At 41.6% G+C, this 14,370-nt stretch overlaps 1 protein-coding gene across 3 annotated transcripts in view; it reads right to left on the bottom strand.

Moving 5' to 3' along the window:
• Window positions 1-14,370, bottom strand: part of Dgk (diacyl glycerol kinase 1) — a 127,038-nt gene that overhangs the window by 51,045 nt on the left and 61,623 nt on the right. For all 3 annotated transcript variants that reach the window (XM_076801646.1, XM_076801648.1, XM_076801647.1), the window contains exon 3: window positions 12,428-12,516. In XM_076801646.1, the coding sequence (XP_076657761.1) occupies window positions 12,428-12,516 (89 nt within the window). The remainder of the gene's footprint in view (window positions 1-12,427; window positions 12,517-14,370) is intronic.

The following is a 14,370-nucleotide window of genomic DNA, read 5'->3' as shown; positions in this document are numbered from 1 at the left end:
CGCGAACAAGGTAAGCTTTTCAGTAGGTGATAATTGGGAATTTTTTGTTACGGTAGTATACATCCAAGGATTAACAAATAACTAGCCGCACTATTAGAGCGTGCAAAAATTAATTTTTTAACCGTAGGAAACATTTATTGTTAGGTTTATTCGTTGCTTTATGTAAGAAAAGCATCGTGCAACGTTATCAAAACTGGGTGATCATTGGGAATTTGTACCATCAATAATTTTTACATTTTCGGGATTGTTTATTGTTAAATTGAAACTCTGACACGTTCAATTCCCATTATAATTATCCTGATTCATTATGTGCAATGGGAATGATATTATTATTGTTATTATTCTTGAATAATGATACTACCGCCTCCAGAAAGTCACATGAATGCAAATCATCATAAATTGTACGTAGTTCCTTTAGCTTCTGAACTGAAATAAAGTTAATAGATAACATCCAAGCGTAAGTAAAAGACGCACGTAACATCACAAATAATGGAGTCACTTGTTGATAATTATCGGAACAATTGTTATCCCCGACGACCTCTCGGTCCTCCAATTATTTTCGCTGATGCATTATTCCGGTACACGAGGCAGCCATTTATTTTCCACAGCTACTCGAAATAAACCACTCGTATAGTGATCACTAACGACGCAACGGGTTTTCTCTGGCGATTCGATCGGCTCCGTTTGCAAATTGATGGCCGCGAAAATCCTCCGAACTTTTGTTTTTACCATCCGTGGTCGGCCCATAATCCCGAGAAAAAGTCGCTCCGCGCGATGCACCGTATCTTCACGCGGCCGAGCAACAATCTTGCGTTCAGTCTGCATAATATAAGACAATATTTCCACAGCTGCGAAGCCTCTTCCTCTTCTTGTTTTCACTCTTTTACCATATTATTATTCCCTTAAATATCCCTGTTTTGCTTCAAATCCGCCTTCTCCCGTGCACAACTCTCGATTTTCCGAGAACAAAGCGAGAAAAATTATTTTATCGAATGCATTCGCGCGAAACGAGTTTAAACATTAAATTGTACGTACAAGCGTATTCAAAAATATCCGCGACACAATGGCTCCATCATTTTACACATTCCGATTCGCTCGAAAATCTGTCAAACTAGGTACACGAACGCGCGAACCACAGAAATCTCGCGCACCATGTTACCGAAATTCATTTTCAATTAATTAATTCGATCCGTTCATTCCCTCTAACATACTTAATATCACGAATAATTCACGCATGAATGTTCAATTCACGAGCTTCAATAATACGACAAACATTTTAATTGGACCTCGCTCACGCGACATTTTGCGAAATCTGTCGCGCGAAACCGTTCCAGCGAAAAAAAGAAACGGAGGAATTAAACTTTTTATTGGGTACCGTTCACGCGAACGATTCTCGTTCCATGATCCCGGAGAAAATGTATCCCGCGCGATACACAACTGTTTCTCCTTGCTCGTGGAACCATTTCGCGTTCCGCGTCCGAGGGAACCCCGAGGCAACGGTTTCATGGCTGTTCGTGTTCACGGTGTTCCCCTCCGTTCATTTTTACGAGATTATTATTTCCACGAAAACTCGGCGGTCTTCGAGTCCGCCTTCTCGCAAACTCACCCCCTCCCACCCTCTCTCTCTCTCTCTCTCTCTCTCTGTTTCCCTCGCTCGAGGATAAATAGAGATCGGAGTTCCGCTCGTTTTGCTTCTGGTTTCGGTGATTTAGGCGACCTCGCGCGCTCGTTATTTATGCGGTCGAAAGTTTCGGCCCCCGGTTCGATATATAGTCGAATCGGTCACGGTGGATGTCGAACGGGGCGGGCCCTCCGAAAAAGCCAATCCAGAAGCTCGTAAACGCCGCGGAAAATAACACGGAACTTCGCGGCCGCTTCCGGCAATCGATAAAACACCGGACTTTACAAATGACCGCCATTTCTGCCAACGATCCGGCAGCACCCATTCACGCGCGCGCGTTCGCCGACATATTGCCGGAAAGATCAAACTTTCTCGATTGATCCCCGTAGCCTAATTCGTTCGCTAGCTCCACATTTCCGGAAATGTCCGACAACCACCGTGTGTGCTGAGCACTCGCAACGATCCGATGATTATTGCTAACTCCGTTCCGTCGCGAGCGTGTGCACCACGAAGGAATGGTGAACACGCAGGGGCCGATGTCCAGCAAATCAGGCAACCCTCGCCAGAGGATTTCATAATTAGATTCCCTGCGAAGGGGATTACGTCTGCTTTGCATAGACCGCTTAGGGTTGCCGTTTCGGTTGCGTGTCTCCCGCACTAGCTTTTGCCAGGCAGCCAGAAATGGACTGTTAAGTATCAGTTAATAGAAGCACGTCGATAATGATTCTCCGCCGGAAATATGAGCGAGTCTCTCTCTCTCTCTCTCTCTCTCTGCCGAAACTGGGTTGGCAGGCAAAGCGGCTTAGCTACCGGTCCGCGTCGCGTCGCGCGCGTCTTTCCCGCCGCTGCACACTCGAAATCAGCTTTGCTCCGGCAACAGGAAATTCTTCTAGCAAAGGGAGCGTCTCTCGCATGGGAAAAAGTTGAGCCAATTTCACCACTTGATTCCGGGAGAGAACACTGCCATATCCTTTTGGCCCGCTCGACCGTTCGATCCCATAATTAGACCGCCTGGCAGATCCTCGCTGCTCTATCCTCCACTATTTACCCCCATTGTCTAGTTACTCTTCCTCGCTTTTAACTAAGCGTCGCTCTTTACACTCTACACTGCCTACCCCTTCTTCGTATTTTACTCTACACGGTGAATTCGCGATATACGTCGCCGAGGTCTGGATGATAAATGTCGCGAAATTATCCCCACCGCCGCGGGGTATATCCCTTGAGGGTCCAAGAAGATTGAGAGAGGAGGAGGGTTGCCGAGGAGTGTAGCATGATACAAAGAATAGTAGGGTCTCGTCGCTGTAACTTCGACTAATAAGATATAGGACGAACGTATTTACACTCCTCGCTTTACCCGAGGCCGAATTTTCTCTGATTTTTCATTTGTAAAACCCTTAGCACTGGAATGACGACTGTAAGGCGTCACTAAAAAATTGCTGTATCAATATTCAAAATACTTTTTACATTATTAAATTTGTTTGTATTTAGTAAATTACATTTCAGTTCTGTACGATTGTAAATTCCACCATTTTCGTATGTGTAACATGAAACAGAAATATGTTGAACGGAAATATTCTGGGTCGGAGGAAACGTTTCGTTTTGCAGTGAAAATTGCTTCTAGTGCAAAAGGTTAATATTCCCTGCCCCGTTTAATCCATTTTACGCTTTGCTCTTTAACGCTCTTTACTTATCTCGTTCAACGTACCAGTAGAGAAATTAGGATTGTGCAACTATGCCGACGAAGCGCAAGACTACGGAATTGAAAATTCATGGCTTCCTCTGCAAACTTGCTATTCCAAGAGACCATTAGGTCGTGATGTAAATAAGTGAAGTTGCCTTAAGATACTCTTTTTAATTGAAAAGTAGCGCTTGTGCTGATTAGAAGTGTTCGGTTTTTATCGGACCTACTAGTGGCTACCTGTTGATCATAATTATACACATAATGAATGGTAACGAACCTCTTAGAACCAGAGCATGGTTATACTCGTTAACCGAATTCGCGTGTGTTGCAAGCTACAAACCTAACACGTACGATCGCTAAAACTAATTTGCAAAGTTCCGAATGCGAATATGTATTGAACGGCATAATGGCCGTTCTACAACTGCACATTTGTATGCTCTTATCGCGGGGTATAGAAGAAAAGTGTTCGGAGTTAGGCGAGAGCCTGTAATATTCATTAAGAGGAGCAAAAAGTTCTTGATTAGCGTCGAGCTCGCGAACCAACCTGATCCAGTGTTTGATCAACTTCCGTTCGAGTTTCTGGTCAGTGGATTCAATTAGGTTCCGCGTTCTCAATATTTTACAAAAGGATCACCTGGCTCTCGATTTTTCTGTCCTCCAATTTTCTCTTCCCCCTCCCCTCCACCCGTCCTTTCGACTTTCTCGTAATCTCGTGCCAGAATTTTCCGCGGAGACGAAATGAAAAGCCTCGGGCGACGATGGATCCGGAACTTCTTCATTGCGCTCAATTGTAACGAGAAAATCGAATCACCGTTACAACAGGTTTTTTAACGCTAAACCTACCGAGCCTTAAAAGCAACTGATACACGTTGTCCTACAAAAATGACGAGAATGAATTTATTCGGATTTTGTGCGGTTCGTATCATAATACATGCTATTTTAAATATATCTATTTAATAATTTCCCACGAAAGCATGTTTATAATTTCACTAATTGTAAAATCAACTTAATGTCCCTTTTCGTTTGCCAAATTCGCATTTTCAATTAGTATTACACTTAATCATTGCTTCTCCAATTAATTCCTCATTATAGGAATATAAATTGCAGGATACAGGAACTACGTGGACATTGATTTCTTTTTTAAAATAATTTTACCGAGCTAAAAATAATGCAACAGTCCTCTTTAGATTTGCGTTCACTGTCTCGCATTTGATCCATTAATTTTTTTTTTTTTCATAATTGCATGAAATGCGGAGTCTATTTATGAAATCATTTTTTGGTGCGCCAGTTTATGATCGAAGACGATCGTGCCTGTTTCCGTATGAAAAATTGCGATCGAACATTTCCAATGACAGTATAAAATTCAAGATTGAGTGACATAAACTTCACAGCTGCGATTACAGTTCCGCAGGCACGAGATTGAATCAGAAGTTCGTACGATTCTTAACGAGATCGTGTCAGACGTTAGAATCGAGCGGATCAATACAGCACTTCGTACGATTCGCATCGAACTGACTTTGAATAGTTTAGATCAATTTGGACCGAACTAGAGCAAGCTGGAACTTCAGACAGATTAGATCAAATCGTGATTCTCCGCGCAGCCAACATCAAACAGGGCTTTGTTCTTTGTACTCCGGTTCGGTGCAAACGAACTTAAGGATACACGTCCGTCAGCTTGTAAGTATGAATTTGATTAATCATTGTAACGCAACATTTTCAAAGATGTTAACTGTCCCCTTGTCGTGTACCATTTATCACATAGAACAATCAGAATCTATTTGTCACTGACACGTTCACTGCCAAGCAACCGCTTTGAAAAGTCCTATCAAACAAAATTTATTCAACACTAGATTTACGGGACCCGTCAAAATGACGGATTCTAGTATTTTTAAATTGCTAGTATTGAGATTGTAAAAATGCATCCATGAGCAATTATTTAACGAATTCATTTCTTTGGGTATATATTATTAAAAAAATGGCTATAAACTTTGATCGATACATTCATGTTATTTTTATAATGTAATGTAAAATAGTCATATTTAGTGCTCCGTAAACCTAGTGTTAACGAGACATAGGCTAATAATAAAATTTACTAAAAGTTACTCGCATATTATCCACGTGGCAATTATAACGTGTCAATAATCTCCTTACAGACAGAAAATTCATGTTCATTGTCAGAATATTCGTGACAGAATTTCGCATTGACTTTGTTTGAAATCATCGTTACAAATCAGACAGGATACAATGCAGCAGCAGCTGTGTCTAAAAAAAATGGTTCTTTTTGAATCTGATCTGATCGCGGATAACGAGTAGAATGTTATACGACAAAGACGAGTGAAATTTAAAACAGTCGAGAGATTAAAAGGATACAAGAATATCGATTTCCGTGTCTCCTGTTGCTCTGCGAGGATTCTGGAAGAACCAAAGCAGCAGAGGAGGGAGATCTATCCGCCATTGTTTCCCCCCCCCCCCGTCTTTTACGTCGTTTTGTCAGTGGCTTTCGCCAAACGGCAAACGTCTCGGAAAAGGAGTATTACACAGAGAGAGGCGATCTCACGGATCGCTCGGACTCAACGAACGTTATTTCCTCTAAGATCACGTTCCGCGAGCCCGCGGATAAAGCCCGTCTCTGTAATATCGCGCGATCAAAGAATCTCGTCCTCTATTTATACGTCCGGCTAAGTGTTCCCGAGCAAAAATAAATATAATAAATATTCGCCGAGTCATAAAAGCGGACTCCTCTTTCGAGCGATCTTTGAAACCGGCGAAACGATAGCGAAGTCGTAAACGAGGTGACAGACAAAGCGAGAGTGTCGAATGCTCCAATTTGGAAAGGATTTGAGGTCACAGTGTCGTATATAATATTTTTTACGTGTTCCAAAAATTCATCCGAAACTGCGAGAAACACGCAGGCTGTCCGATTTGTACAAGTATACCTACGGTTGGTGACCGTGAAAATATTTCTACTAAACGTGTAATAATTTTATGAAACATTCGCCAACATACCTATGACTTTCGGCTGATTAAAATGAGTCCAAACACGACACAATTCCGAGCACATTTGCGTCTTCAATTGACGATTCAGTGGAATCTCTATTATCCGAACCGACGCTAATCTGAATCCTCTGTTACTCAAATGTGTTTCACACGTGACCAGTTCCATTAACATACAACATAATTCACTGTGCTAATCAGTAAATATTTAACACCGTATAATTAGGTTCCCGGGTGTTTCACTGATCGGTTCGGATAATCGAGGTTCCACTATATCGTGGATTAGTCGAGTAATCATGCTCCGAATTGTACCGTGTTTGGTATCGTTTCAATAAGAAAAATGTCACGGATATGTTGGTAATAGTTCCAATCCTTTTCACTTTCTTTTCTATTCTTACGTAATCAAATAAGTTGTTCCGAGTTTGTGCGACTTCCATGGACAGCCAACTTGTTAATAGATTGTGCTTAAAATTCTCATCGCGTGGCTCGGTGTTGCAAGACAAAAGGCTACCGAACGGTCACAGACTGTTTGCACAGACACCACCATCTGCAGGACGCGCGTCAGCAGAGGTGTAGCGTTTACGGCACTCGTTAATTAAAAAGAGAAGAGGCAAGTCGAACTGCCGGGAGTCAATTGCACAACATTCGTTCGAGCTGCCGCTACGTAACCGTGGAGGGTAAGTAAATACCGGAGATGGTAGGGACGGGTTCGATATAAAGGATCGTTATCCTGGGTGCCGGGTAACGATGTATACTCGTCTTTCACTGCTTCTCTGCGACCGATCCGGCGCCCGACAATCCATCACGCGAGGAACATTATCAGCCATCGTGTCAACCGCGATAACAACCGCGTCCGCGCAGTCTGATCCCCGGCGAGCACCATAAATTCTCTCAACAACCGATTATTATTGACACCGGCGGCCTAGAAAAATTATTTTCTATCGCGTCCCGATGGCGGCCGATCACTCGATCCTTGGGTGGCCGGAAAATTGAGCAATCGGACCTTTTAATCCATTCCGCTTTGCTCCGCCAGGTTAAAAGTTGCTCTGCGTTCGTTCATCAAAAATAAATGGCTACCTCGTAGCCAGCAGCGACGTTCACGCGATAATTCGCCGTTATGGCGACACCCTATACATGGACGAGAATTTTCGAACCTGCGAAATATAATAGATTTGTGACTTTACAGACAATTTATGAACCACTAGTTAATAAGGAAATATTGGAAATATTGAGAACAAAGAATTACAGTGAATTCTCGATATATGTCAACAACGCGGGTCTAGCCACGGACATATATCGACCAGGAGATACTACTCTTTGATCCACGACTCCTCGGCGAGGTCTCCCGAGGTTCTTGACCCCTCACGGGGTACATCCCGCGGTAGTGGGGATAATTCCGCGAAGCTTATCGTCCAGGCCTTGGCGACATATATAGAGAAGTATATCTTCAAGCTTGCGCTGTTAAATAAGTCACCATCAGAAAATAAGGTATTATTCTCCGAACTAAAAATCTCTAAACTAAATTCGATCAGATCATCGAGGTTTGGTAGCTTCTACAAATTTATATTCCCACAAGCTGTTTTATAGAATACCGACTGATACAAAATTTCTTCCGTCTGTATAAAACTTTGTATGACGCTGTATGACTTTCTCAGATAGCCGACGAAACGAAAAACCGCAGTCAAATATTTTCCCCAGAGCTGTCTCCCGTATTGACGTCACCAATATTAACGCGAATGGGCTCGCCAGTTATACGGTGTCCATAAAGATGGTATTAAGCGCGACACGTTGACCGAAATGGCGTCCCCCGCGACACAGGACGCAGATTTCATGGAACATCAACGCGGGTGCGTACAATATTTCGCGCATCCCCGTCGATGATACAGAGGAACGATTACCGGAGAAAGTACAAAGCGTTAGCATGCGCGGAGGAAACACACGTCCTATAAAATCCTGAACTATTCCTGCGGCCATTACACTGGGAATACGTCCGGGTACGCGCGCGCGAACAGGTGCGAGTTATTGCGAGTTTATACCGCAGAGCGTGCGTGCTTGTGTGCACGTTTGTGTAACCGAGGTGTGCTATGGTTCCCTGTGCTCGGCCACCAATCGTCGTGGTCGCGTACAATAGTGTTCGCGCGTACAGACATACATACAGTGTGTCCCGACATTTTCGTACAAATGTCTTAACCTTCAAACGGGGGATGACGTGTTGGCTCGAGTTCGTTGTCGGCTTTCAGAAGATTTTTATTTTCTTCGTGAGCCATTTACTGACTCACCTTGTACGTAGAGTACAGTTTATTAAATAAAAAAATATACTGCCTAATCTTTTCACATGTGTGGACCTACGGGAATTTATTTTTACAAACTCAATTGTACTTTTAAAGAAAATTCAGTTCCAGCTCTGAGTGAGTTAGTTCAACGAATAACTCTTTCACTTCGTTCAGTCATAGTGTGATTATTGGTATATTTATGTTGATTGCGGTAAAATTTTTGTCATCTCAATTTTACCCGTCTTCCACTACGTCTTCGTAACAGTTCGTTAATATCAATACATATCAATAACACTTTGTACTATTCGACACACGATATTTGTCAATATTCTCCACAAGAAAAAGGGTCTAAAGACAAGAACGAAGGAAGCAAAATTTGCAGTCCAATGACGGTATTTTCGGAGAACGAAATTGGTAGGACACCCTGTACATGTGTACACGCGAACGTTCTACCGAAGGGTCCGAAATTCGCTTAATTTCTGCCACCTGGAGCGACCTCTGAACGAGTTGTTTATTGTTCACGAAGAATTTGATTGTCCAACAGTGCACCGTTTCTAATCGTGTGTCACTGCGGGGGCACGGAAAGGCAATATCGCAGATTGCTGAATTTTTAACAGGAGAACCATAAATCTTCGGCCACGCGAATCTGTACGTTTCTTTTTTTTTTTTTGGTGTGGTTGAAATACTATTCTAGATACTAAATAATATATAGTTGTTTCGTATATGTAAATAGGACATTTCGTGCACAAAATCTTAATAATCGATATTTTATTTGGAATAGAAAGTAATTAGCTATTTGATCGTGAACAGTTGCAGCTTTGCGAATAAAATATTTCTTCTGGTACAAGGAGTGTTAAACATCGCGAAATAATATTTTACCTGAAAGATGAACGGTTGGAAAAGATAACGTCGCTGATAGCCGAATTTTGGCACAGCCAGGAAACAATAAATCTCCAACGGCATGAATCTTCACGTTTCGCGAAATGAAAAATGCAAGGTGCAGTCACAAATTTTGCGCATTCCAATATATTCATGATCTCATTTTAACCAACCACATTCGAGTCATTGTTCACGTAAATTTAATTTAATTATTAGTTTTCGCTAAATTACTCGTGCATTTAATTAAGAATAAATAAACATTGTTCCCAATAAACACAGACGTTCATTCCGGCCAAACAAAATTACACAATAAAGCAAGCTATTTGACCGAAATTACTTTTAAAAAAAATATATAAAATCGTTTTACAATTAAAAAGCAAGTTCTGTAGTATCAAACAAATTCGTACGTGTTACAATAACTAACAGATACAAATAATAGAGATTTCAACAAATAACTCTTTCACTTTAACCCATCATGGTGTCCACATTGGCGTAAACTGTATTATACTTTCGTCGATTATGGTAAAATTCTTGTGACCACCAGTTCACTTCTTCGTTGCGTTCTCGTAGTAATTAGCGTTTAAAAAAAGTCGCTCGGTTAAAAGGCTGCGAGTTAAAATCTCACTTTCTCCACGAAATTTCCCAAGAACCGAAGCCGATGCAGAAGAACGGTTTTCAGGTTCGTGTTTATCGTACAGGTGTTATTGTATACGGAACGGAAAATAGGTGTCGGTCAGTGCGATCGGCCGTGTATACACTCAGACCAGATACTCTGTCTATCATAAACCCTGTCGCGAAATAAGCATCAGCGCGCACTGTCTTCGAACATCGAAGTGAACTCGTTAAACGAAACTCGGCCAGTTTCGATATTTCGACGTTCATTTATATCGTTCCCGCGTCTGGCTTCGAAACGTTCTCTCTCCCTCTCTCTCTCTCTCTCTCTCTCTCTCTCTCTCTCTCTCTCTCTCTCTCTCTCTCTCGCGTTTTCGGAGCCGGCTTCCGCTGACGCAACACGAATTCGACGCCGGACCTGTTCAACGTCACCCTCGATTCTGCTCGGCCATCAATTTTTCTCGCCCTGTTCGAGAACTCATTTGCGAACTGTCCCGAAACTCGGCTCTACAAGGATTAATGAGACGGCCTCATTTTTATTAGTACAATCACGCCGCCGTACAAATGACTCGCATTCGATCCGCAAAACTCTCTGCTAAAAACACGCGTGCACGCGCAAATACCATCTCGTACCAGCTCATTTACATCGAATCACTGAATTTTGTTAACACTAGAACTACCGAACCAGACGAAATGACTGCTTGATGATTTATTCTTTCACGATTACTGAAACTATGAAAACGTTTTCACGAGAAATTGTTTAATATATCTCTTCTTTGGAGTACATGTTACCATAAAAATCGTATGAAACCTGAGCGAGTTCGATCTTGCTGTTATTATAAGGGGATAAGTGAAGTCACGTTTATGGCTCGGTAGTTCTAGTGTTAACAAAAATCACGTTACTTAATTTATTTTTATATCAATATTCCGAGACGGTCTAATGTCGAATTGTTATATTTCATAAGCGAGTTGCATTTGATAAAATATTTCAGCAATCAAGGTAAGCAGGAAAGCTTGCTTGCAATGTTTTGAAAATTCTCACACTTTTTGAACGTTTCAAGCAATTTGAATTTTCAACCAATTGATCCTCTTTGACGGTTTCGGAATAATCGCGCAAAAGCGGCAGTATTTTGTTATACTAATTAATGTAATTTAAATCTCAGCGATAGCGATTGGTTCTACGGTTCAAGACAAATTTCAATTGTTCCAGCACCGGAACGAAGTTGCACGAGCCGCGCGATAGTAATTCCGGAAACGATCGATGGGCGAGCGGGACCGGCGGCACCGAAAATGTTTATACGACATTACCGCGATAATTTCTTGGGCCGCGGTTCATTATCTGCTGCCATTGTTCCGGCAGCTGCATTCGCCAGCGGTTCGAAGCGCGGCGAGAGAATGGACCTCGGGGACGCGTTATTTCGCGGATCGCCGGAAATTTCGCCGATGAGTACTTTCGAGAATTGCGCGAAAAATGACGATGAAATTACAATCGGACCAGCAAAGCCCATTTCTTCCCCGCACTCGGCTAATTACTTCCGTTTGCTCTGCGACATTTCCAGCGCCACGTATCACGCGTTCACTAATTTCCGCGAGCCCTTAATGAAGAATTTCAAATATTCCCTCTCTGTTGCGTTTTCCCCGCGTTATCAAAGAATTCGACGTGCTCCGAAACCCCCGGAAAGTTTATGGCGCAATTTTACAGCGATAGTTTCGGCAATGTCCAGAATTTAACCGAAAAATGCAGGAATTCGTTCCTGTATAATTTAGGTTGAACACTACTTGTTTGAAGTTTTTGGTAATACTGTGGCTTTTAGGCGAATACACAGGCAAGCCATGTATTCAGCCGTCGACGAGTTAACATTGAAATTAATGGGCCAACAATTTCATTCATTGTTAACGTGCTTTCATCTGATGATTTACTGTGATGCGCAAAATAATGATATATAATGGATGCCTTTCTCGGGCTCGGAAAATTGATGGGCCAGTTGGAAATACGTTTTCGTTTTCAAAATTGTGGATTATTTAACCTGATATTTATTTCTGATTTTATTTGTATGTATGAGTTATGTTTTTATACGTGTTCAAATAAAATAAAAGTTTATGGCCTAGAACGTTCTCTTATATAGACGCCATTTTCTCTGTAATGTCTGTAGAAACATTTTCCGTAAATTTTGATGAAGATCCTGCTTCAATCAAGATCTAATGTTTATTAATGAACGTAGTCTACTGGCGCGGAGCGTACCTACACCCTTCATTTAGAATTCGTGGAAGCCCGGGCCATTTTGAAATTGAAGTTAAACATCAATTTGAACATTTAATAAGACCAAGCTGATCCAGAGCAATTATGTCATTTTTGGAGGAACTTACCCCATCCGGATGGTACTTCGGCGCGCCGGTCGGCGTCGTCGTCGACCCGCAAAAATCGGTGAGGACATCCTGTAACTTGCGCGTGGAATCTGAAACAATGCAGTCGGAACTGAACTTCGACGTCTCCGGTGTCTCATTCGGTCGAGTGAACGCGATCTCGCGTAAAGTTTCTTCGTTCAAATGTTTGAAACAAGTCTGGGTACCTCGGCGACTGCAGATATCAAGATTCTCTCATTTAACAATTATTTATTCGACGGTTCAGAAGTTTCTGCAATTCCGCGCTGCTTGACAACAGCTATGCCTTTCACCTTCCATTTTTTCACTGCGTTCTACCGCATAATATCCGCGTGACAAGTTTGAACCCAAATTCTTTTCTCAGAAGTTGGAAAAATATTTCCGGAGATCCTCCCAATTTTGGTCTCAAAAATGAGATTACAGTGATTTCTCTATATATGTCTCCAAGACCTGGATGATGAATGTCGCGAAATTATCCCCGCTACAAAAGCAAATCAAATCAAATCCACTACAAAAACTTTTCTCAGAACTTGGAAAAATATTTCCGGAGATCCTCCCAATTTTGGTCTTAAAAATGAGATGACAATGATTTCTCTAGATATGTCGCCAAGATCTGGATGATGAATGTCGCGAAATTATCCCCACTACAAAAGCAAATCAAATCAAATGCACTACAAAACCTTTGTCAGAAGTTAGAAAAATATTTCCGGAGAACCTCCCAATTTTGCTCTTAAAAATGAGATTACAGTGATTCCTCTATATATGTCGCCAAGACCTGGATAATAAATGTCGCGAAATTATCCCCACTACAAAAGCAAATCAAATCTACTACAAAAACTTTTCTCAGAAGTTAGAAAAATATTTCTGGAGATCCTCCAATTATGCTCTTAAAAATGAGATTACAGTGATTTCTCTATATATGTCGCCAAGACCTGGATGATAAATGTCGCGAAATTATCCCCGCTACAAAAGCAAATCAAATCAAATCCACTACAAAAACTTTTCTCAGAACTTGGAAAAATATTTCTGGAGATTCTCCCAATTTTGCTATTAAAAATGAGATTACAGTGATTTCTCTATATATGTCGCCAAGACCCGGATGATAAATGTCGCGAAATTATCCCCACTACAAAAGCAAATCAAATCCACTACAAAAACTTTTCTCAGAAGTTGGAAAAATATTTCCGGAGATCCTCCCAATTTTGCTCTTAAAAATGAGATTACAGTGATTTCTCTATATATGTCGCCAAGACCTGGATGATACATGTCGCGGAATTATCCCCGCTACAAAAGCGAATCAGTTTGTTTCCTAATTGTTTCATCAGTTAATGAAGCATCCATCAAATAAAGTAATGTTTTCTCTTCATTATTATTTGTCGAAACAAAATAAGCAAAGATCATTCGTAATTTCCAATTGTTGTTGTTTTATCTGTAGCACAAATAGAATTTGTTCTGACTCGTTGCAAAACTCGTTTGCCAAAACGCCACCCCAAGCTAACTGAAACAACAATTAAATCGTGATACAAACCACAATGGAATCTGGTCGAAGTTGTACAACAAAGTGTTTCAATCTGCAATTATCAAGTGCGAGACGCCGAATATTAATAGGAGAGTGTCGAACAGTATTTCGTTTAGGGTTTCGCGTTTCACGGTTCATCCATTTTTTCGTTCGCGTGTGTCTAATTAACGCGATCCCGCGAAATTTATGCAAGCTTGTATCTCCGTATCCGGGGAAAATTAATAACGCCCAGGCGAAGTTTTGCGTCCACCTAGCCTCGCGACCCCTCATTTATCATCCCCGACGGAAAATAAGATTTGCGTCCGCGGGAAACGATTCCAGGAAACCTTCTGCGTCCGATGCGACTCGCGGAGCATTTACTGCATTTACAAAAGCGCAGCATTTACTGCAAGATGAACTCTGCCATTTC

Source organism: Halictus rubicundus, chromosome 16 (assembly GCF_050948215.1).
Source record: "Halictus rubicundus isolate RS-2024b chromosome 16, iyHalRubi1_principal, whole genome shotgun sequence".
Lineage (NCBI taxonomy): Eukaryota > Metazoa > Arthropoda > Insecta > Hymenoptera > Halictidae > Halictus > Halictus rubicundus.
The sequence above is the reverse complement of the archived record's forward strand: the minus strand, read 5'-3'. Positions and strand labels throughout refer to the sequence as shown.